Raw genomic sequence first — 23,485 nt, forward strand, 5'->3', positions numbered from 1 at the left:
TCCTCCGAGGACGGTCATATTTTTCTGCGACAACCTTCCAATGGATGTGGTATGACTTATAATGTATCTCGGGTGCTTCGCACCATCTAAATTGCCCCCACAATGCCACCAAACCACCCATTTATGATTTTGTGGTGTAGGCACGGAATCACCCTGAAGCGGTCATAAAAGTTGTTTCAATCCCCGTTAAAAGTCGTAGAAGTCTTTGATATATCATCCCATGTCCCCTCGAAGCATCCACGGTTTTCGGTACACGAGTCCCGATGACGTCTAAAAACGTGACTTATTGCCTCAATTTTGACCATTTTAGGGCTCCTCCGAGCCCGGTCATATTTTTCGTCAAAAACTTTCCCATAGAGTGCAGCACGACTTATAATGGATCCCGAGTATTTCGTACTATCTAAATTGCCCCAAAATGCCAACACACCACCATTTATGATTTTATGATGCAACCACGAAATGGTCCGAAACGGTTGTAAAAATTGTTTTTGAGATGCGGCACGACTTATAATTAATTCTGAGTTATTCGCACCATCTAAACTGCCTCAGAATGTCATCAAACCACCCATTTATGATAAGGCATCTTATCGTATAACTATTGTATCAAGATTGCATCATATCATATTGAGTCAAAGTTATATTATATTGTATCAAGTTACTCGTAAAATTACAAAAATACCTGATATGGAACAAAATATCCGATAGCTAATATCGAAAAATACTTTGTCTCTATAATCCTACACTATGCAACAAAGATATCTAGTTTTTGACATGATCCAAGAGTACAGAAAAGTGATGTAGAAGTCAGGGAGTAGAGAAAAAAAATATTATCCTCAACTCCCCCAACCATCCAGACAAATCATCGCATGCTGCCTTCACGCAAAACATCAATCATATTGAAGATCCGTTTTGGAGCCTTGGATTGAACCTGTACTTAAATTCGTTGATTTAGTTCAGGGGTCGCACAACATCATGAGCAAAGAGACATTGAAGATAAGCAACCTATTATCATGCCAGAAAATTGCGTGATTTTATAGATGGTCTCGAGACCACCAAGACCGTCATGCTCCCTCTTTAAAACGCAGAACAAAGTAATAAAACGCATGGGGATTCACTTAAAGAACATAACTCAGTATTAGAAAGTTCTCGGTATTAGAAAAGAACATAACTCAATATGAAAAAGGACATGAAATTTGTTTTACAAGAAAATATTTACAGTTCAAAATCGATATATTCTTTTAATTTAAACTATGCATCCTTTTATTATATGTTCTTTTTCATTATGACCCATGTTCCTATATGAATGGAGAAGATTCTACATGCTATTTGATTATGAACTATGTGTTAAATTTACTCCCTCCGCCGCATAATATAGTGCTTGATTTCATTTTTTCACGGGAATTAAGGTAAATAGAGTTTAAGAGGAAAATAAAAACCTTTTATATATTTAAATAAATATTGTATGAGAAAAAGGTGATTTTGATAGAAAGGAGAATAATTGGTTTAGAAAGCTTTAAATGTAACCCTTTGGTCGAATAAACAAAGCAAAAACTAATTTCAAGACACGATCTTTCTAGACAAAACACGAAAAAATATGAAATTAAATATAGAACCAAGCATTATACATTGGGCCACCCAAAATGGAAATGAAGCACTATATTATCGGACGAAGGGAGTAATATTCTTTTTAAGGGAATAATATGTTATTTAAGTGCACAGTGAGCATAGAGCACTTGGGTGCATAAACGAAGCTTTAAATTGTGTAATTGTATTTTGTAATCTGTGATTCAGATCCAAATTACATATGATCTATTAAGACAAACTGTTCTCAAATTTATAGATGACCTATTTTATTCAAGTCATTAAAGCCAAAGTCGTAGTTCGTCCACATAACAAACACCAATAGGCAATAACATTCCTATTTCCTAGTTCCATCCTTGCATCACCATCATAACAGGTAAGCTTATTTCATTTTACCAAAAACCTTGCACCCAAACTAGTAACTGATCCAAACATAATTCGATAGATACTTAATTGAGCATATAGAGCAACTTTCCTTCTCAATGACATATGTTTAAGAATAATTTTGAACTTATATCACGTGGTAGTACATTTCTTTATATCATGAGGGAGGAAAATCAAACAGAAAGAAAAAAAAACAGCATTTTACCTTCTTTGCAAGGAAAAGTGCTGCATCGACAGTGCCCTCCGCATATATAGATCGTCCACAAACATTGTGCTGAAACTCAAATGAAACACTGGAAACAAATTGCAAACTTTTTAGTGGAAATTGATAGAACGTAAATCTAGAAGAGTTGATAAGACTGGTCCAGCATTACGTTTGGTCGGGTGACGTTAGGTGGTACATGTGGAATGCATGACCAGACACGTGTTCTTTTGGGACACCAACCATTTCAACTTGCAGCTGGGGATCCCTGATTAATTGTATCTGGTAAAAAACGAACGAAGGATAGGATAGAATATCAGACTATGATCAGATACAGTTGATACACCAGCAAGCCAAATCACAGGCAAAACAAGCTCTTCAATAATACAGCACCTGAGCAAGTTGTAGAGATATCTAAGTTCGTATATTATAAAATACAAGAGAAATCATGTGAATAGAAGCTATACCTCTACTTTGCTTTAAAGGTCAACGATTATACAGTGGAAAAAACAGTATTCGAAAAATTCACATAGGAAAGAGTATGCTATTCTACAAATTATCAGTCTCCAAGGAAGCTTCTAGATATACTTCCTCCGTCTCAAAATACATGACACAGTTTGACTTTTACAATATTCACTCTCCCTTGATCTCGTTTTGTCATTTCCGTGCAAGTAAAAATATGCTTCCTCCGTTTTCTTTTACTTACAACATTTGGACTTTCATGTTTACTGATGAATAACCTTAATCATTCATATCTCTGATTATAGATATATGTAAAAATTATAATAATTCGATATTGTAAAAACATACATTGAGACGAATCCAACATGATCTCACATGACTATTTTGCCTCACATATAAATTACCAGAGATAGTCGAAACTCGAGTGCAAGCAAGTGAATAGTGCAAAATCCCAAAAATTGCAAATAAAAGAAAATTAAGGAAGCAATTATGTAGGATCTTGTTAAATCTCGAAATATACTTTCAAAATATCAACTGCTTATAAATTTATACTTGTAGAGAATTAGCGATGCTGATTGTTAAATATATGCATTAGCAAGCGTCTCAATTATATTCATAAGTCTGATTACTGCTCATGTAAGAAAAAAAAGAGCAATGCTGTTGAAAGGTGCACATCACTAGCTTCAGGGCAATGCAGGCTCCAAAAACATTCAGAACCAAACTTCCTCGTGCCCTACTCCACAAAGGAGTACGGGAAAGTCTAAAGATTACAGTAGCAAACTATGCCACAGAGTTGCCTCCATCTATACGGTTTTCTCTCAAGGTCGAAACGTAAAATTCCCCAGAAAAAATGAGGCCAAAAAGAAAGCAAGAGAACAATCCCCACATCCATAACATACTGAAGAAGAGGTGAGAAAGGTCAAGATTTTTGAGATAGAATAACTGAATAAGTGAACATGTATGCTTGCCATACAAACTTTTTAGACCTTCACAAAGAGGTGAAGTGATGATATTGATACATCTAGAATAGTGTCAAATTTTACTAATGAAGGTAATAGTAGAAAACTAATCCGGAGTTCCTAGCCAGACTATTGCGATAAGATAGTCCTAACGAATACTCAATAGTAAAATGAGATAAATAGGTTTCAGCAAGGTACTTTGTACACCAGAAATACCTACCTGATCCATATCAAAGTCCACTCCAAGTTTCTGAAAGCACGAGATAATAGCCTTAGCAGTCCCAGATGCATCCTTCTTGTTGGATTGATGAGACTCCATTACCTTTTTAATAAAAAGGTATCAGTTGTATCCTATATTAAAGCAGTTAAGCTATTTCATCTAACGAAAACTATACAAGTGGCAGCAGCAAAACCAAACTCATAGGTGGCTGCCAACTGTGGAACTACTCTATATCATACTTCATCTACTCCAAAATTATTGCAACACTAGCCTGTTTTTAGTTCTTTAATTAGGCTCCATTATGTTTGATGGAAAACCATTTTCCATGGTTTTCCATGAAAAGTTATTTTCTGTTGGGAAACACATATGAATACTAGTTTTCCTTTGTTTGGTTTGATGGAAAAGTAAAAGGAGCGAAAAATGAAGATGTTGGGAATGAGATAGTGAAGAAAAATGGTTTTCCATAAAATTTTGGTAGAAAACATTTACAAAGGGATAGAAAGTTCTTTTCCACCTTGTTTCCTTTTTAAATCTCTCGTCCAACCAAACAACGGAAAATTATTGTTTTCCTGAAAAAACGTTTTACTCCGAAACAAACGGAGCCTTAATACAACACTTCTATACATAGAGAAAAAAGATATATCCACACATTGGACCACTTACATTAAGCAACTAGGTACATGTAATACTCCTTGGACTAAAATACATCTAGAATAAGGTCACTGCACAAGATAATGCATAGATCTTAGCTGCACAAATACCGAAAAAATTATTTCAGAAAATTATTTGTATTATACTACAATGGCATAAAGGTGTTGTAGTATAATACAACAAAAAATATTTCAATCTTAAAGCATCAAATATAACTGTAGATGAGTTTGCAAAGATATGACCAATAAATTGGAGAATCCTCAATACAAACATTTGATGGGATTTTCTCATCAAAGAGGAGGGCATGAAAGAGGGGAAGTACCTGCAGAGAATATCCAGAAAAAGCTCCAGGGAATTGCTCAGCCATAATTTCCATGGCTGCAAGAAATGCCACCACCTTAAGAAACCAAGAGTTCGATTATTCACTGAAGAGAGCTGCGATACATGCTTTTGAAACTGGCTTAGGCAACAAGACTCTAAATGAAAAACCTGCTTTCCCATCTGGGGTGATATAACAGCATAATTTTTCGAGTCTTCCACAGTCTTATGGAGCCTCTCCCTGTCTCCACCGGTGGTTCCAATCACAAAAGGCACCCCAATTTTGCAGTACAACTCTGCATTATCTGCATATCATTTTAGCCAAAATGATCAAGCATACTAAAAGATTTAAATCTAAGAATTATAGAATAACTGGGTACTTCTCAAACAAAGCCCTCTTCATAACCCCTCCTATTCACCACAAAATAGAAACATACATTAGCACAGGCAATCTAGCTTGGTTCCCATTCGACAATCAGACTATAACATTCACTAATGGTCCATTTATCTACTGCGTGCACTAAAGAATACCATCCATTCAATTTGCAGTCAAACAAAATGGACGGACTTCAATTGGTCTCTCTACTGAAATTCAAGCAGGGCAAATTAAATATTACTGAATTTGATTTCATATATAAATTGTCAACAAATAGAAAACAAGAGTAAGAGCACTAGGCTTGTTGAAATAAGAAATCACCAAGTTTCACTGGTAAAAAAACAAATAGTAATAATCAGAAAACCTGAATATTTCCCATGACTTTATTTGTGTAAATCACCCTAAAAAATTATAGCGTAAGAGGGACGTAGCATCACCCCTCCAAGCATACAGCTGTAATTTTAGTTTACCCATGATTTTTATCTTTTTAAAAAAACTGTATATTCTTATTTTAAAAAAAATCTGATGAGAGGTATCTTTGAGAAGAACTGGGGCGGCCCTAATTCCTTGAATTTCCCCCAACCAAGTTAATGACTCCCTCCATTTTTTCCACCCCAACACATCATCTACCCTATTCTGATATTATCCCCCACCCCAATTCTATAGATCTTCAAACCCTAACTCATCCAAACCAAGAACCCTAAAAAATCGTCTACCCCAAATCTCAAAATTCTTGCTTCTCTCATCTTTTGTTCTTCTTCTTCTACTGTTTATTATGAAGAACCCTAAAAATCTACCCCCAACTCTCGTGAATCTTTGACTTCCTACTGTTTATTGCAAAGAACCCTAAAAATCTACCCCCAATTTTCGCGAATCTTTTGCTTTTCTTGTTGTTGCGAAAAACCCTAAGTCCCCAATTTTTTGGGGTGGATTCGTGAAATAGTACCAATTTGATAAGGGTAGAATTTAATGCATTTTTAATAAAGAATGTTAGGAGCCAAAAGTTGTTAAGTAACAGAATAACAGAATTCTGTTATTCTGTTAACTCTCTTTCTGTTATTCTGTTAGCTTGCTGGGTTTGTTAATTGCTGTATAAATAGCTGTAAAATCTGGTATGAGGATTTTATTCAGAAATATAAACTCACTCTTCTTCTCTCCTGTTAATTTCTATCTCTCTCTTCCTTTCTCTTTCATTCTGAATTCTGGATTCTTAATCTCTCTTCTCTCTCAAAGTCTATTCTACCTCTTCTATTTCTATTCTATCTTAGCAGGATCTGTTATCCTGCATCATTGGTATCAGAGCTAAACTTCGATTCAATGACGCCATTGTTATTTCTTAAATGCATATTCAGTGTTTGATGAAATGCATAAGTGAAGATTAGAAGAATTGTGGTGAAAACTCTTCATTCTGGCGCCTGCTACTAGGAAGTCTGTAGTTATGGAAGAACAAGTGAAATCATTGGAGAAAAAGTTGGAAGATCAAGCCAAAACGATGCAAAACTTGTTGCAGATGGTGAAGGAATTAAAAGATTCTGCTGCTTCAACTTCTGCATCTAATGATGGTTCTGAGTTTAGTCCAAGACCCAGAAATCATATTCAAGGTATTAATCCCAAACTTGAGTTTCCTAAGTTTGATGGAGTTAATCCTAGGAATTGGATAAAAAAATGCATGAGGTACTTTAATCTGTGCAAAGTTCCGGATGATCAAAGAGTAGATTTGGCTTCCCTTTATATGACAAATAAAGCTGAGAATTGGGTCTCTAGTTATTTGTCTGTAAGAAAACATGTAGATTGGGATGATTTCATTATTGATTTGTCTGCTAGATTTCAAGATACTAGGAGTATAAATGTTGTAGAACAGTTCAATAAACTGCAACAATTAGGTGATTTGGAGGTGTATCTTGATGAATTTGAGAACCTGAGATCCATTATGATGCAAAGTAGCCATGTTTTACCTGATTCATATATTCTAGACAGCTTTATAGGAGGTCTTAAACCATCCATCAAGCCTTTTGTGAGGTTTCAGACCTGATAATATTGCCAAAGCTGTAGAATATGCTAGATTGGCAGAAGAACAAGCTTCAGCATCATCTCAAAATTTCCTTAAAACCTATAAACACACTCACCCACAAGCAATTTATAATCCAAAACCTTTACAAGCCATTCCTTACAACAACAATGCCAATAAACCACCTCTTTTACCCACTCCACAAACTAAACCATCTCAAGCTATAACCAAAACACATGTTCCCCATGATGTGAGAGCTGAAAAGATAGCCAAGGGATTATGCTTTTACTGTGATGAAAAATTTGTGAGAGGTCATAAATGTCAGTTTAAGGAACCTCAGTTATTTACAGTTGAATTCTTGGGAGATTCTGATGAATCAGATGATGGGGAGGATGAAGAAATGGTTGAGAAAGATAAGCAGTTGACAGAACCTGTGATATCTGTTAGTGCTTTGGCTGGCAATCAGAATTTTCACACTATGAGGGTGGTAGGAGTTGTGAACAATAAGCCTTTGCATATCTTGATTGACTCTGGAAGCACACACAATTTCTTGGACCTATCTTTAGCTCAAAAGATAGGGTGTACGCTGGAAACTATACCCATTCAATCTATTACAGTAGCTGATGGCAATCAACTTGTGTGTCATCATCGGTGTGTAGATTTTGCTTGGACAATGAATAAGAAAGATTTTGTGGCTGAGGTGATGTTGATACCTTTAGGAGGGTGTGATATGGTGTTAGGTGTGCAGTGGTTGAGCACTTTGGGGCAGATTAGTTGGGATTTTCAGAAATTGGTGATGAGTTTTGCTTTGAATGGAGAATCATTTGTGTTAAAAGGTACTCCACCCAGTAGAGTGAAGATCTTGGAAGGTAAATCATCTGGGAAAGCTATTAATACAGCTGCTCAACTTTGTTTTCTTCAACTTATGGACTGTTCTGTTCAGTCTTCTTTCCATGAATTTAATCAACTACAGTGTGAAGATGTTGAGCTAGAGCAACTCAAAAAGAAGTATAGCTTAGTATTTGAGGACCCAACAGACCTTCCACCTCATAGAGGGGTATTTGATCACAAAATTCCTTTGCTCCCTAATGTTTCTCCTGTTAACATTAGGCCTTATAGATATCCTTTAAAGCAAAGAGATGTGATTGAACAATTGGTGCAAGAAATGTATGATAGAGGCATAATTCAAGCTAGTAACAGTCCCTTTGCTTCTCCTGTGGTTCTTGTTGGGAAGAAAGATGGTACATGGAGGCTCTGTGTGGACTATAGGGAGCTGAATAACAAGACAGTAAAAGACAAATTTCCTATTCCAGTTGTGGAAGAACTTATAGATGAGTTGGCAGGAGCAACTGTGTTCAGTAAACTGGATCTAAGGGCAGGTTATCATCAACTTAGAGTTCATTCAGATGATGTATATAAAACTGCTTTCAAAACTCATACAGGCCACTATGAGTTTTTAGTTATGCCTTTTGGCTTAACTAACGCCCCAGCTTCCTTCCAAAGTTGGATGAACAATGTTTTCAGACCTCTTTTGAGAAGATGTGTGCTTGTATTTTTTGATGATATTTTAGTCTATAGTAAGAATAAACAGGAGCATATTCAACACCTTGAAGCTGTTTTTCAGCTCATGAAGAATAATTCAATGTATGCCAAAGCTAGTAAATGTAGTTTTGTCATTGATAGGGTTGAATACTTGGGTCACTTCATTTCAGCAGCAGGGGTGGAGACTGATCCTAAGAAGGTGGAAGCAGTTGCTAAATGGCCTTCTCCTAAAACAGTGAAAGAGCTTAGAAGTTTTTTGGGTTTGACGGGTTACTATAGAAAATTTGTCAAAAACTATGCTGCTATTTGTAAACCTCTTCATGGACTGCTCAAGCATGGTAGTTTTTGTTGGGATACAGAAGCTCAACTCGCTTTTGAAGCTTTAAAAACAGCCTTAGTATCTGCTCCAGTTCTTGCTGTACCTAATTTTTCTGATGTGTTCATTGTGGAAACAGATGCTTCCAATGCTGGTATTGGGGCTGTTCTCATGCAATCAGGCCATCCTCTTGCCTTTATTAGTAGAACTTTGGGTCCAAAATGGCAAAAATTGTCTGTTTATGAGAAGGAGCTCCTAGCTATCGTCTTTGCAGTTCAGAAATGGGAACAATACCTTATTGGTAGCCATTTCATTATCAAGACTGATCAGAAAAGCTTAAAATGGCTTTTGCAACAGAAGATTTCAACACCCTTTCAGCAGTTTTGGCTTTCAAAACTCATGGGTTTTGATTATGAAATACAGTACAGAAGTGGGCAAGAGAATGTTGTAGCAGATGCTCTTTCAAGAGTGCAAGGTTCTGAGATTTTATGTATGGCTATCTCAATTGTTTCTTCTAACTTAGAAGAACAAATCAAGGATAGTTATCAAGATGATGCAGCTTTGCAAAATATGATTCAACAACTACAACAACAACAAACTCATCCTTCTTTCACTTTCAAGGATGGTCTATTAAGACGACATGGCAAGATTGTAGTGGGCCATAATGTAGATTTGAGGCTCAAATTGATCCAATGGCATCACTCCTCTCCTGAGGGAGGACATGCAGGGAGAGATTTAACTCTCAAAAGAATCAAAAGTGTCTTCTATTGGAAAGGGGATGACCAAAACTGTTAGCAGTTTGTCAGAAATTGTGTGATTTGTCAAGCTGCTAAGTATGACTCTTCTGCTTATCCTGGGTTATTACAACCTCTTCCAGTACCAGAGGAGGTATGGGTAGACATATCCATGGATTTCATCACAGGTCTACCCAAATCTATGGGGTATGAAGTAATCTTTGTTGTTGTGGACAGATTGAGCAAATATGCTCATTTTGTTCCTTTGGCTCATCCATTTACACCCTTCAAGTTGCTCAAGCTTACTTAGATAATATCTTCAAGCTTCATGGATGGCCAAGAAGTATAGTGAGTGATAGGGATGCTATATTCCTTAGCAACTTTTGGAAAGGGTTATTTTCATTACAAGGCACTGAATTTTTACTATCTTCTTCCTACCATCCTGAAACTGATGGTCAGACAGAGGTAGTAAATAGATGTTTGGATGTTTACTTAAGGTGCATGTGTGGAATCAGCCTAAAGACTGGTGTTTGTGGCTACCTCTGGCTGAGTGGTGGTACAACACCCACTTCCATTCCTCCACTCATTTAACTCCCAAAGTGGTGTATAATCAACCACCTCCCTACATCTCCCTTATTTGGCTGGAGAATCTGCTGTTGCTACTGTTGATAGGAGTTTGCAAAGAAGAGAAGCTATGATTACAGACTTAAGGGTCACTTACTCAAAGCTCAGGACAGAATGAAAATGCAAGCTGACAAACACAGGTCAGAGAGGTCTTTTCTTGTTGGGGATTGGGTATGGTTAAAGCTACAGGCTTATAGACAGACTTCAGTACAGAAACGCAGCAATAATAAACTCTCTCAGAAGTATTATGGTCCTTTCCAAGTGCTCGCTATAGTTGGCAAGGTTGCCTATAAATTGAAGCTCCCAAGTACTGCCCAGATAATGATGTTTTTCATGTATCTCAACTCAAAAGGTTCCATGGTATTCTTCCAGTTGTGCAATATACCAGAGTGGTTTCAAGGACAACATGATACTGTCATCTTGCACCAGCACTATCTTAGATAGGAAGGTGATTAAATTTCAGAATAAACCCCAAGTTCAGTACTTGGTGCAATGGAAGGATACTCTACCAGTGAAGCTACTTGGGAAATTGCTGAAGTCTTTGAAAAGGCTTACCCTACATTTGTGGTTACTTAAGACTTGGGACAAGTCTTTTTAAGGGGGAAAGTATGATAAGGGTAGAATTTAATGCATTTTTAATAAAGAATGTTAGGAGCCAAAAGTTGTTAAGTAACAGAATAACAGAATTCTGTTATTCTGTTAACTCTCTTTCTGTTATTCTGTTACTTAACAACTTTTGGCTCCTAACATTCTTTATTAAAAATGCATTAAATTCTACCCTTATCATACTTTCCCCCTTAAAAAGACTTGTCCCAAGTCTTAAGTAACCACAAATGTAGGGTAAGCCTTTTCAAAGACTTCAGCAATTTCCCAAGTAGCTTCACTGGTAGAGTATCCTTCCCATTGCACCAAGTACTGAACTCACGAAGTGGTGGCCTGGAACCAGCCAGCCGTGACCAACGTGGCCGTGACCAACGAGGACGTTGGTCCTTATGGGGGGGCGAATGTTATGGACTGACCCAAGGAAAGGATCCCACATCGACCGTATGGGAGGTTGGTGTGTGGTTTATATAGGACAATGGGCTCTCCTCCTCTTGAGCTAGCTTTTGGGAAGTGCATTCCTATTGTCCTATAACAATGGTATCAGAGCCAAACCTCGGAGTGGTGGCCCACGAAGTGGTGGCCTGGAACCAGCCAGCCGTGACCAACGTGGCCGTGACCAACGAGGACGTTGGTCCTTATGGGGGGGCGAATGTTATGGACTGACCCAAGGAAAGGATCCCACATCGACCGTATGGGAGGTTGGTGTGTGGTTTATATAGGACAATGGGCTCTCCTCCTCTTGAGCTAGCTTTTGGGAAGTGCATTCCTATTGTCCTATAACACAATTATGCTTTCGATTTTGATACAGTTGAGGCCTCTAAAGAGTCTTGGTTGTTGAGGAATTAGATCGGCGTGAACACGGGTCTTCTTATACATCTACTAATATTCTTGTTCGTGTTCCTTGTTAAAGTTTTGTTGGCATGTGAACTTAAAAAACCCACAAAACGTTGTTGTTGAGGCTGGACTGGGTCGCATACGAAAAAAAGAAACTCTTTGGCGATTAATCAGTGTACTCTACTTCTAAGTCTAAAAAAACAAGGCGATTCAGATCTGTCTTCTACCGCCGTCAGTGTCAAAACCAAAAACAAAGAAAAAAAAATTCAAAATTGTGTTCTTCATGGATCTGTGGTGATATCTTCTAGCTCTTGCCATTCTTTTCTTAGCTTAGACCTAAATGTCGGTTGTTTTTTTTTGCATGCTTTGAGTGTGGGATTTTGCTACTGCGGCGATTAGCAGTATAATTAAATTCTTCTTGTTTTATGTTGTTTATGGTCGTTGTTTTGTGAAATTTTCATCTTTGTATTGCTGTTGTGATTCTGTAAATGATGATCTACCCCCAATTTGTCATTTTTATTATAATTAGGGTTTTCTTTGAATGAGGGTTCTTGTTTTTTTTTTTTTAACTAAGCCCATTGATATATGTTGATTTTTATGGTACTGTAGAGTGAATTTATGTTCATTTAAGTTGAATCTTGTTTATTTGGCTTGATTTTTGCTTATTTACTTTGAATTATTTTTACTACACTATTGTAGGGTTTTTATGGTACTAGACAGTTGATTTATGTTGAGTTATGTTCATTTAGGTTGATTTTTGTTGATTTAGGTTCATTTATGTTGATTGAGGTTCAATTCTATTGATTTTTGTTACTTTGAGTTGATTTTAGGGTACTGGGCAGTTGATTTATGTTCATTTTAGGTTGATGTATGTTGAGTTATGTTGATTTAAGTTGATTTATGTTGATTACTGTCTCTGTTACCCGGACTCGACAAATTTTGCCATATATCGGTGTCTGGTACGACACGACACCGGTACGAAATACGTGTCGGATCCGGAAAAGTTCACTCGAACACGGCGGCTCTAAACCCTAGATTCTCAAACCCTAGAGTTCGAAGAGGAGAAGAGAAGAAAAGAAGAAGATGAGAAAAGGAAAAGGCGATAACTCACCTTGACTCGACGACCGGAGCTTCAAACTCGCCGCCGGAGCTTCGAACTCGCCAGTCTTCACTTCTCTTCCTTCTCTTCTTCTCTCTCTTCAAACTCGTGTTCTGTACTTCTATCCTTTGGTCTTCATCTTTTCTTTTTCTTTTTCTTTTTGTCACAAGTCCACGTGACTTTACTTTGTGCCTTTTTTTTTTCTTTTTTCTTTTTTATTTTCCTTCTCTCCTTTCCTTCTTCTGTTCTACTTTCTTTTCTTCTTTTTCTTCTTAGCCTATGGCTAAGTTGTTTTATTTATAATATATTAATTTTATTAATATATTATTTTATTAGTATTTTAAATAGACTATTATAAAATATAAATTAGCTGATTAATTATTAAATTTTATATTATAAAATATTATTTTCGCGTACCCATACCCGTATTTAAATTTCGGACAGAGTCCCCGTGTCCTGATTTTTTGGAATTGTCGTACCCTGACACTGGGATTCGTAACCATATCCGACACTCCTAGCCGAGTCAAGGTAACATAGATTTCTGTTTATGTTTGTCAATTTGAGTTTATTTTAGGCTAATGGACAGTTGATTTATGTTCATTTTTGGTTCTTTTATGGTACTCTACAGTTGATTTAGGTTGATTGGAGTTGACTTATGTTGATTTATGTTAATTTTAGTTTATTTATGTTGCATTATGTTGATTACCATTGATGTTTGTTAATTTAGTTTATTTTAGGCTACCGGAGAATTGATTTGTGTTCATTTTTGGTTCATTTATGGTACTCCAGAGTTGAGTTAGGTTGATTGGAGTTGATGTATGTTCATTTACGTTGATTTATGTTAATTTTAGTTGATTTCTGTTCTATGTTGATTACTGTTGATTTAGGTTTATGTTTGGTTCTATATAGTTGATTTGACTTGCATTTGGTTGATTACACTTCATTGTAGTTCATTTTGGTTGCTTAGAGTTCATTATGTTTATGTTATTTCATTTTGTTTGTTGTGAGTTGATATAGGTTCATGTTAGTTTATTTTATTTTACTTTTTGTCCGAATCTGGTTTTGTCTATTCCCCTCGCCATTTCTTGTTTCAAGCTCTTCTTTTAGACTGAACTCAATAAATTGTGTTGCACAATTAAATCAATTCAGTCGAGAAGTAAAGGCTTGAATGATTGATGCCTTTATGTTAGGTTCTTCTAGTTTATAAATTGTTTGTTGTCCATATTGTTGTGGTTAGGTTAATTTATGGTTCTGATTTATTTTCTTTTACGTTGTAATTACACTTGATTACCATGCTGATTTTACTTGTGAAGAGTTCATTTGAATTGGTTACAGTTTTATTGTAAATTTTTGTGATGGCATTGTTTTTAGAGTTGGTTTCCTCGATGAAACACTTTATTACTCCTAGGCTAAACTCATTAAATATGCCACAATCTGAAGTAGAGTGTTACAATTAGGAGGCAAATAAGTGATCTAATGGTAATATGACCTTTTGTTGCATTTGCATGAAATTATATGGACTCGGAGGTTGTTTTTGTGATTACCTCTATGAAGAATGAGGTCAACACCTTTATATGCTTGCATGAAGTCATTATAGCCCAATGATCACTAACCGCCACCATTACATCACCTTTATTTCATGTTGTGAGGTTGTTAAATGTTGTTTTTGCCTTTGCTATGTATGTGGATTTGGGACTTTATGAGATGACAAACCAAAAGCAAATGTTTTATCTTTAAAATAACTGCCAAATGGGAACCAAATGATGACACAAAAAGATATTCTTCTTTCATTCATACACTTCACAAAAAGTCAACTTTTTTTTACAAAAGTTGGTGTTGCCTATCACTATTTTCTTTAAACATATACAAAAATGCTTACAAAAAACCCCTTTTGCTGTTGCCGCCTTACTATGCACACACAGTGTAATCCATGGTTCCAAAATGTTGTTTCTATTCTTGAGTCTGTTTGGCTTTGACTTACATTCAATGATGATGTTTGTTTTTAATTCATTGATTGTGTTAGTTACTAACTCATCTGGGATTTCAACATAAGTTGGCAAAAGACCCGATCTGTCAAGCCTTTTCTTGCCTTTGTGTGGGTTTTGTAGTTATTTCCACCTTTGACTTTTAGGACCTCAAGCATGACATACATCAAATGTAGCTATGTATAGTTAATCAACCTTGGATCATACACATTCTAGGCCTCTTCCACACTTGACACCAACTTTTCCACTGAATCTGGAAAAGTTAAATTTGGTGTTAATTGATTGAATTGCTTTAAAAAACCTTAAGTCTAACATGTTCAGATCACGAGATTGTGTTGGTTGACATATGAGTTTAATTACAAACCCATCTTTGTTAGCTTCATGTAGGAACAATGGGTCATATAGGGCAATGGCCTTGCATTATCCTCTTGAATCCATAATTGTTTGCATCCATCTGCTCACCATTTCTCCCTTATTGCTGGTAGCAACTTGGTGATTATCATCTCCGTGATTGTGTCCTTTGTGATGCTTTGCTTGGCGTTTGAGTTCAATTGTACCAGCAGGTCTATTAATAGACCATTATTTAGCAACAACTTCCTCTACAAATGCATAAATTCCCAATTTCACATCCCAATCTATTCTAGCCAGTCCCCTATCCATGGCCTTGCAATTACCCCCATAAACATGATGAAAAATTTTGATCGGAAAGCACTGTATGGATCTTCCTCCTCAGTAGGTAAAACCTTTGGGTTACCTTGCTCATGAAGAACCACATTATCTATGTGCACCATGTTGTACAATTAAACCTTGCCTTTTGTGTCACTGTTTTTGGGATGCTTTGAGAAAGAATGAACTTCATTCTATCAATCTTGTGTTTTGGAGTTAATTTGGGTTTGATTGAATTTGTGTGGCACCTAAGTATTCCTTTCTTGAGTAGTCTATAAATAGTAGAGGGACTTACTTCCAGAGCTAAAGCAAAAGGTCACCTTTGCTTTAAAGGAACCTCCCCCAATTTGTTTCATCTATAATCTTGGTTTTCTACCATTGTTGCCAGTTTTCCTATTTGCAACATTGACCCGTGCTCTTAAGTTTTAAGTTTTAAGTTTTTCTGATTCTTTGCGAATCTCCAAAGGCCAAAACCTTGCCAAAGTTGACCTACTGGCCCCATATTTATGTTATATGGTTGTTAGCTGACCTCTTGGAAGAACCATGGCCTCATTTGCAGATGCAAATAGGTCAATAATCATTTGCCTTCTAACACAGTTTGGTACATTTGGTCTCTTACCTGGGTTGGTCTCTTGTTATGTAACTCTAACTCATGCTCCTCTTCCGTTTCAGAATTGAGTAATACCATACCTCTTCATCATCTTCTTCATCCCTCATGTGATTCATCTATAAGCAACATATCATCAACACTTAAATGCCCTTAATGGATGTCTATTATGTGTTCTTGTGCATCCATTTGCAGATCTTGTCGCAACAACTCTTCTTCATCTATGTCCATATAATCCTTTTCTCCATTCACCATCAGCCAAGTTTCAAAAGCTTCATCCATGGTGGGAATGTGTTGTGTGTGCAAGTGGAAAAAAAATCGTAATTGTACTCTATGTGCAAGTGGCAGTGGAGAAGAAATTTTTGTAAAAAAAGTTCTCTTTTGTGAAGTGTGCTTGTGACTGAGATTTTGTAGTGAGGAGTGTGAAAATTCTGATAGTTTCTAAGTCCCCTTTGATATAAATATTGGCAATTAGATTGATTTTGGAGCCAAGTTTAAATGAAATTTGAAATTTTCATTTTTGAGCCAAATTTAAATGAATAGCAATGAGTTGGCAGCGGGTACCCATGTACTTTTCGGGACCACTTACCTTTATTATGTTTGCAATTAACTCTTCTAAACATGTGGTCCCAACTTTCTCTCACTAGGTGCATTGGTTGCTTTCGACTTTCTGTCACTTACTAAAAAACATAGGAAGTATCAGAAATTATTTTTAGTTTTTAAAAAAAAAAGAAAAGTGAGTGGGTAGATGGCCCGTCGGCTTACTCTATGTTTTACAGCTCATAACACACAGTAAATAAAAGCCATGAAACAATAGTCGCACAAAGTAGAAAGACAAAAGAAACAAAGAACGAAGAAAGAGAAAAGAACACCGAAACAACTTTCTAGCCGGCGTCGGAAACTGATGGTAGATGGCCCGCCGGCTTCCTCTCTCACCTCAGGCCACTTCGCGGTCATCAATTGCCACCAAACCATAAATTAGGGTTTTCTCTCAATTTAGGGTTTTTAAAATTAGGGTTCAATTTTGCTTAAATTTAACTAATTAACAAAGCACTTTTCCTCGAAATGGGTGAATCTAAAGCCAAGTAAGTTTACATTTGAAAGATTTTTGTTTTTTCGCTAATTCCCCGTTCAAATCTTCTCTGAACCCTCTTCTCATGCGCCTCTTTACTCAAAGCAGTCATGCAGTGCGCCTCTCACAAAGGCGGCAAGAGGTGCGCGCCTGTCCTCGCCTGAAGTAATGCGCCTCTCCTGAGTTTGAGGAGGCGATTTTCTCAGCGCCTCTACTCGTTTTGGGTGCGCTTTTTAAAACTAAGACGATCACATGTAGATGATAATAGTTATGGTCAAATGCAAGCTAGCCAAGGGCTCATATAAACAAATTCATCTTTATAATAGCGTATATATATGTTTAAGTTCATATGAAAATCACCCTTATGGTGAGAACCGTGAGAATCACTTATTTTTCCTCATTTTACGAAGATTTTGATCATTTCATAACATTTTTGCTCATTTTTTGTTCCACTTATTTTATGGCTTTGCTCATTTAACAATTTTTTTGCTCTATCAACGTTTTTGCTCATTTTACGTTTTACTCATTTCACTTTTTTTTCTCATTGAACTTTTTTATGCACATTTTACGTTTTTCTTCTTTTACATTTTTGTACATTTTACGTTTTTGATAACTTAATGTTTACTGCTCATTTTATGTTTCTGCTCATTTTAGGAAGGTTTTGCTCATTTTAAGTGGTTCTCACGGTTCTCACCATAAGAGGGTTCTCACTTCTCACTAGAACCCAACCCTATATATATATATACATTTATTTATTTATTTATTTTATTTTATGGTCAACAAACTAGCAAGGGCTCAGATAATATAATCTCATCAATCAGCCAGTTCCAACTCATCTTTTGCTTTAAGTGATAGGAAGCAAGTTTAGAGTTGAGCTTTATCAGTTTTATATACCATTCACTGCAGTAGGCACCGTGTAGTCTACCACAATCAGATCTGGATATTCTTCATAGACGGAGGCAAGAATATCTTCTCTATCTGACGGACTGTGGACCTGAATTTCTTTACCACCTACTTCAACAGACTGTCCGCTCTCCTCCTGAGCACCAAATGATACAGGAATAATATGAAGGCCTGCAGAAACAGCTGCTTCAATAACAGCCTTTCCCATTTTGCCCAGGCAACTATTGACCTACAATCAGAGAAGCACATAGTACACCTTTTAGAAGAGATGTGCAGCCTAACAGAATCATATGATGATGCTACAGTAATCACATCCACATAATAACATCTCTGACAACACAGGAAAGAGGGAAAAAGAAAAGGCCAGCAATAAAACCTTAACATCTGTCAACATCAGTCCAAATGAAGCACAATAAAGATAGCAATCTTTTATTTGGCTGCTAAGCAAAGTGAACATCTATTAAGATCTAGGAATCATAGATAAGTATTGTGATACCATAATCAATAGTAGACCCATTTCCCTTCACCAATTGTTGCATGTCCAAATGGAAATGTCACAGATGAGCAGGTAATAGGAGTGGTGTAACGCCAACATCTTCCTCTAACATCCATGATTGTTAGACATGCACGACGGTATCGTAGGATACTAGGATCAGTCAAGCAACCAACCCCTTTCACGAAGATTCTAATATCAAGCACTTCAGTCATTTCCAACAAAACGAATACAGCAAAGAATCATATCAATGCTTGTTAATTTATGTTTGAAAACCCTACCGACCATAAATGACCAAGCTAATACTTCCTCCGTAACAAAATAGATATTAAACTTTCTAAATATGGTTGTAACAAAATAGATGTTACACTTCCTTTTTAGACAACAATCTCTCTGTATCTCCCTCCTATCACATGGGTCCCCTTTTTTCTTTCTCTCTATCTCTCTCCTCTTCAAAAAAATTGCCTAGAAAAGTGTGTTTTTGAAAGTGTAACATCTACTTTGTTACGGAGGAATTATAAGATATAGGCACAGCAACATAATAAATCATAAAAGTGACAAACATGATGACATTTCAATTTCGAGTTGCAATGAAAGTCAGATTCAGCAGATTGTTTCGACACTAGGGTTTCAGTGGGAAACCAAAAAAAGTGAGGTTTAATTCCTAGGGTTCAAACTCTTAGTTTCTCACATTCGTAGATTCATCTTAACAAGTAGTCAAGTACTTACATAGGTCAATAATTTTACATGTTCAACTTACAAATAATAATCAATAATAGGAAAAATTGTCTAGGATAAGCCAACCTTTGGCCAATCTGCTGAAAATAAGTCAAAACTTTTGATTAAAATACAATATCAAAGCTTGTGGGGATATTCGCTTTTAATGACTAGATAAATATCATGTGGTTACTGTCCACATGTCACTTTTTGATTGGTTTAGTTTGTTAAATTTTAATTCAATTTTTTTTTAAATAAACTCTCCTCCCCTCTCCCTTTAGGCCTCTACTCTCTCTCTTCCCTTCACATATCCCCATCACCAGTGCCTCTCTTCTCCTGCCCTTCCCCCCACCACTGCCAACACCATAATCTAATCTATCCCCCGAAGAAAATGGATATCTTCCAAAAATAAAAGCCATTTTTTCTCTCTCCTCCCCCCTCTACACAACAAATTGAGCTCCTTCCTAACCGTCACAAAAAGAAAAATGAACCAAGATGTGGAACAAAATCCGAGCATCTAGGGCACAGATAATGCAATCCTCCTACGACTTCCGACAACCTTGACACACGGCGACATGACACTTGAAGTTTTCCAGCGAAGGTTCTGGATGAGAGAGCTTCCACCGAGGGCATTTTGGGCATTTAAACACCACCGGAACTCCTTCTTTGTATACCATCAAACATGTGGATGATTCAGTTGATGAACAAGTGATTAAAGGGTGGTGGGTCGGTGTTGGATAGGGTCATGGTTCTTAAAGGGTGGTGATGGTGGTATCAAGAATCGTGGAGGTGGACAAGAAGAAAAAAAATAAAAAATAAAAAAGTATCTATTCTGTCACTAGTCACCTGGACCTAGTAAAAGCAAAACCCTCCACAAGATTTGATTATTCTAAATTAATTAAAAGCCTGACTTATTTTAAGTAGGCTAAAGGTAGACTTATTCTTGAAATTTTTTCCTCAAAATAATAACGGTAAAGATTAGCCTTCTCAACCACAAAACTCAAATGTCACAAATATTTTTGGATTAAAAGGAGTATACAAGATAAAGCTATAACATAAAATAAAATAAAAAAGAACCAAATAAGTTGCAACCACAAAAGTACAAGATATATGAGCTGAAGAACATTAAAACAACAAAGCCTTAATCCGGTGCCGACTAACATGAACCCTTATAAGAGATTGTTTATGAGACAAAAGAAACAATAAAAGTAAAGGAGAGCAAATACCATAATCGGCAATCCAATATTTTTAGACTTGATGGAAAGATTTTCTACATTCTGGGCAAGGCTGCTTGACATTACTGCTGACACCAATGACCTACGCGTACTCTGAAACCCAGATTTGCTAATTTCATTCCCACAAAATCCTCCAAATTTCCCTTGTGGAGGGAACCTCGCACTCACAGGAACTTTTACTACAAATGCCATTTATCTGCATCAAAAATTAGATGTACTCACTTCGTAAGAACGCAGTCTTTTATCAATATTATTGATATTATACCACAAAAGGGGTAAATACACTTGAAAAGAATGGACTTTGCAGGACAGTACGAAAAAAATAAATAGGAAGAGAATATAAAAGAAGGAAGTTGAGTCGTTATTGTTGGAACTTCTAGACAGTACACGCGTGCACAATGTAACTAAACAATCTTAAGTCAAAAGGCTCCAGTCAAGCGGTGACTTGCGTACGTTCGAGGTTTGACTCAGCTATGGCTCAGGTTCAGTAAAACAAAGCTGAACTCAAGCGCACGCCCGACTTTCTTCCCTAGATTACAAGTTTACAACCCTAGCTATTACCAGGAAGGCTAATACCTGTATAAATATAACAAGAGAACTTATTTTGATCGTATGGCTGGACTATTATGCAAAGTCCAATTCCTTGATTCTAGTAATATTGTCACTGCTGAGTTACTTATCCAAGTATCTCACTCCGCAATTCTATCTATGTTTTACTTATCAATTCTCATTTTTACTGCCAATACATCAACAGAATTGCTTATCCGCTAGTAAGAAAATGTAATGAACTGGAATCTCATATTAGAAATAAAGAAGTTTGATGATTCTTTGACTGATAATCTGGAAATTAAACAGAAAATAAGGATAATTTTTCATGTTCTCGAGTGACTTGACACACTCCTAAGCTAACCACTAAAATGAACTCTCAATAATTTTCTTCGTAAACCTTCCTCCCATTAACTATTCTATTTATAAAGCTAACTTACTTATTCTTCAAGCTAACCTAGCTATATTGTACCCCCCTATATTACCCCTCTCCATAAACCCAATGCATAACAGAAGACCAGCAAATGCATCTACTACTTCCTACTTCTTTTTTAATTTCAAACAAGGCTATGACGTGTAAGGCCAAGCAAGTAGGCCCTAAATTAACAAAGATAGTACTATTTATGAGCACCAATTGTATTACTGCCAGGGAAAGACATAACTAATAGTACAATCTTAATTAAAAATAAACCCGTAAATAACAAAAAAGTACTATTAAGAAGATATTTCAAGAACCTTACTCATAAAACCACTCTCACTTAGTTTTTGAAACTCATCGAGAAGCTTCTTAACTGGTCCAGCTTGAACATCTCCACAACACAAAAACTGAGCACAGCCGGGCACCCTTAAAGGGTGTAGGAATTGACTTAAAAATCAAAGCTTTCAACAATTTCTCCTAAAACAATGGCAGCAAAACCTACCCATTCTCCATAGGTAATCGAATATGCATTATTCTGCCTCATCCTTAAAGGAAATTCCACAAAGGGGCTTCAATTACTAAGTTAGCTTCTATGATGTTAGTACTTGGACGATAACTAGCAATCATGTTCAAATATCAAATGTTGTCTTGTTTGAAATTTAGGAAATTAATGTTCAAATGCTTGCATACTCAACCAGGGGAACTTTAATATTAGAATCAGCAACCATTTTGCCAAATATATATCACCCCTTCTCCCAAAATTATAGGGTCATTTTGTCGAGTTCCTTCGACTCACCTAAGCAGGAAAAGGAAAAGATCTTTACAGAGGGGACCGGTCAGAGCATAGAATTGGCACAATCCCTTGTTACATTAGGTAGCATGACAAATGCACAAAATCGAGTCATGACTTTCTCTCAAGCAACTTTCTATCAATGGCTTATCCGAGGGACAGTGGCGGATCCACGAATTCAACCATGTGAGTTCGGAACCGGTCAAAAAGTAGACTCTAATTATTTACTTAACAAATTTAATACACCATTTCAAATGTCAAATTACAGTTGCTAAACTTCGTTGGATTTTTCAATTAAGAAAAACAAATTGGTCACCCAAATGGCCAAACAACTAATACATTCAAAAATTTAGCTATTTATACAATATAAATAAAAGCAATTAAAACATTGCTCAAATGATAATGTACAGAAACTCTATTTCTAGATTCATAATTCGAACTATTTTCATAATTTAAAGAATTTCAGACATCAAGCAAGACTGCAAGAACAACAATTTTCTCACCCATATACCAAATTACTACTAACTAACTATAATTAATAGAAATATTAAACAAATTAATACATATTATAATGTTTGAAACCTGAAATTTATATATTCTAAAATTTGAATCTGAAATATACATATTCTAGGGTTTCAAAACTGAAATTGAAATATATAGATTGAAGATAGATACTTTTACTTTGGCTCCAGGGACAGGCGGGCGGCGGCGTATAGTGGTCGTGGTCAGCTGTGGAGCCGTGGAAGATGAGCAATGATAAGTGCAGTTAGACTTTACATATAACCGAAAGAAAAAACAAACCTTTTTCTTGAGATTTACTTTGTAATCGCAGCAAATTCTACGAATTGGAATTTGGAGGGCTAGGCCGCTAGCTAGGGTTATAAGTTATGGTGCTTCCTTTCTTTTGGGTTATGGTGTTACAGATTTACAGTGGCACCCTTTTATTATTAAGAGTAATGACTAATATTCATACAAGTAATTTCATTTGTTCATAAGACTCCTTACGTCCTTTTATCTTATAAAAAAATCTCTTGTTGTAAATATGCTTGATCGGTTGGTGAATATGCGGATATGTCTAAGTTACAGCAGTTTGTATGTTTTTGGGTGTCATCTCAACATCAGTCATTTGTCGAACCATCC

General features: G+C 36.3%; 1 protein-coding gene across 4 annotated transcripts; it reads right to left on the reverse strand.

Moving 5' to 3' along the window:
* Window positions 1–628: 628 nt before the first annotated feature.
* LOC104908457 (4-hydroxy-tetrahydrodipicolinate reductase 2, chloroplastic) lies at window positions 629–23,272 on the reverse strand. 4 transcript variants are annotated; one of them, XM_048646437.2, is made up of 10 exons: window positions 23,165–23,251; window positions 23,027–23,074; window positions 20,583–20,787; window positions 18,138–18,375; window positions 4,949–5,082; window positions 4,782–4,856; window positions 3,809–3,910; window positions 2,340–2,449; window positions 2,171–2,258; window positions 629–928 (listed from the first exon to the last, which is right to left on the reverse strand). In XM_048646437.2, the coding sequence occupies exons 3-10, from the start codon at window positions 20,781–20,783 to the stop codon at window positions 860–862; spliced, it is 1,017 nt and encodes a 338-aa protein (XP_048502394.1). In that variant the 5' UTR covers window positions 20,784–20,787; window positions 23,027–23,074; window positions 23,165–23,251; the 3' UTR covers window positions 629–859. The 4 variants fall into 4 exon arrangements, with proteins under 4 accessions (XP_048502394.1, XP_048502393.1, XP_057251356.1 ...); XM_048646436.2 differs by having other exon boundaries at window positions 23,021–23,074; window positions 23,165–23,183; XM_057395373.1 differs by having other exon boundaries at window positions 23,021–23,272.
* Window positions 23,273–23,485: the final 213 nt, after the last annotated feature.

Source organism: Beta vulgaris, chromosome 6, assembly GCF_026745355.1.
Source record: "Beta vulgaris subsp. vulgaris cultivar EL10 chromosome 6, EL10.2, whole genome shotgun sequence".
Taxonomy (NCBI): Eukaryota; Viridiplantae; Streptophyta; class Magnoliopsida; order Caryophyllales; family Amaranthaceae; genus Beta; species Beta vulgaris.

Coding starts and splice junctions, on each gene's coding strand:
- LOC104908457 (XM_057395373.1), bottom strand. CDS start 20,783: ATGGCATTTGTAGTAAAAGTTCCTGTGAGTGCGAGGTTCCCTCCACAA. Junction 4,857..4,948: donor CACCCCAGATGGGAAAGCAG/GTTTTTCATTTA, acceptor TGGTTTCTTAAG/GTGGTGGCATTTCTTGCAGC. Junction 3,911..4,781: donor TTTCTGGATATTCTCTGCAG/GTACTTCCCCTC, acceptor TTTATTAAAAAG/GTAATGGAGTCTCATCAATC.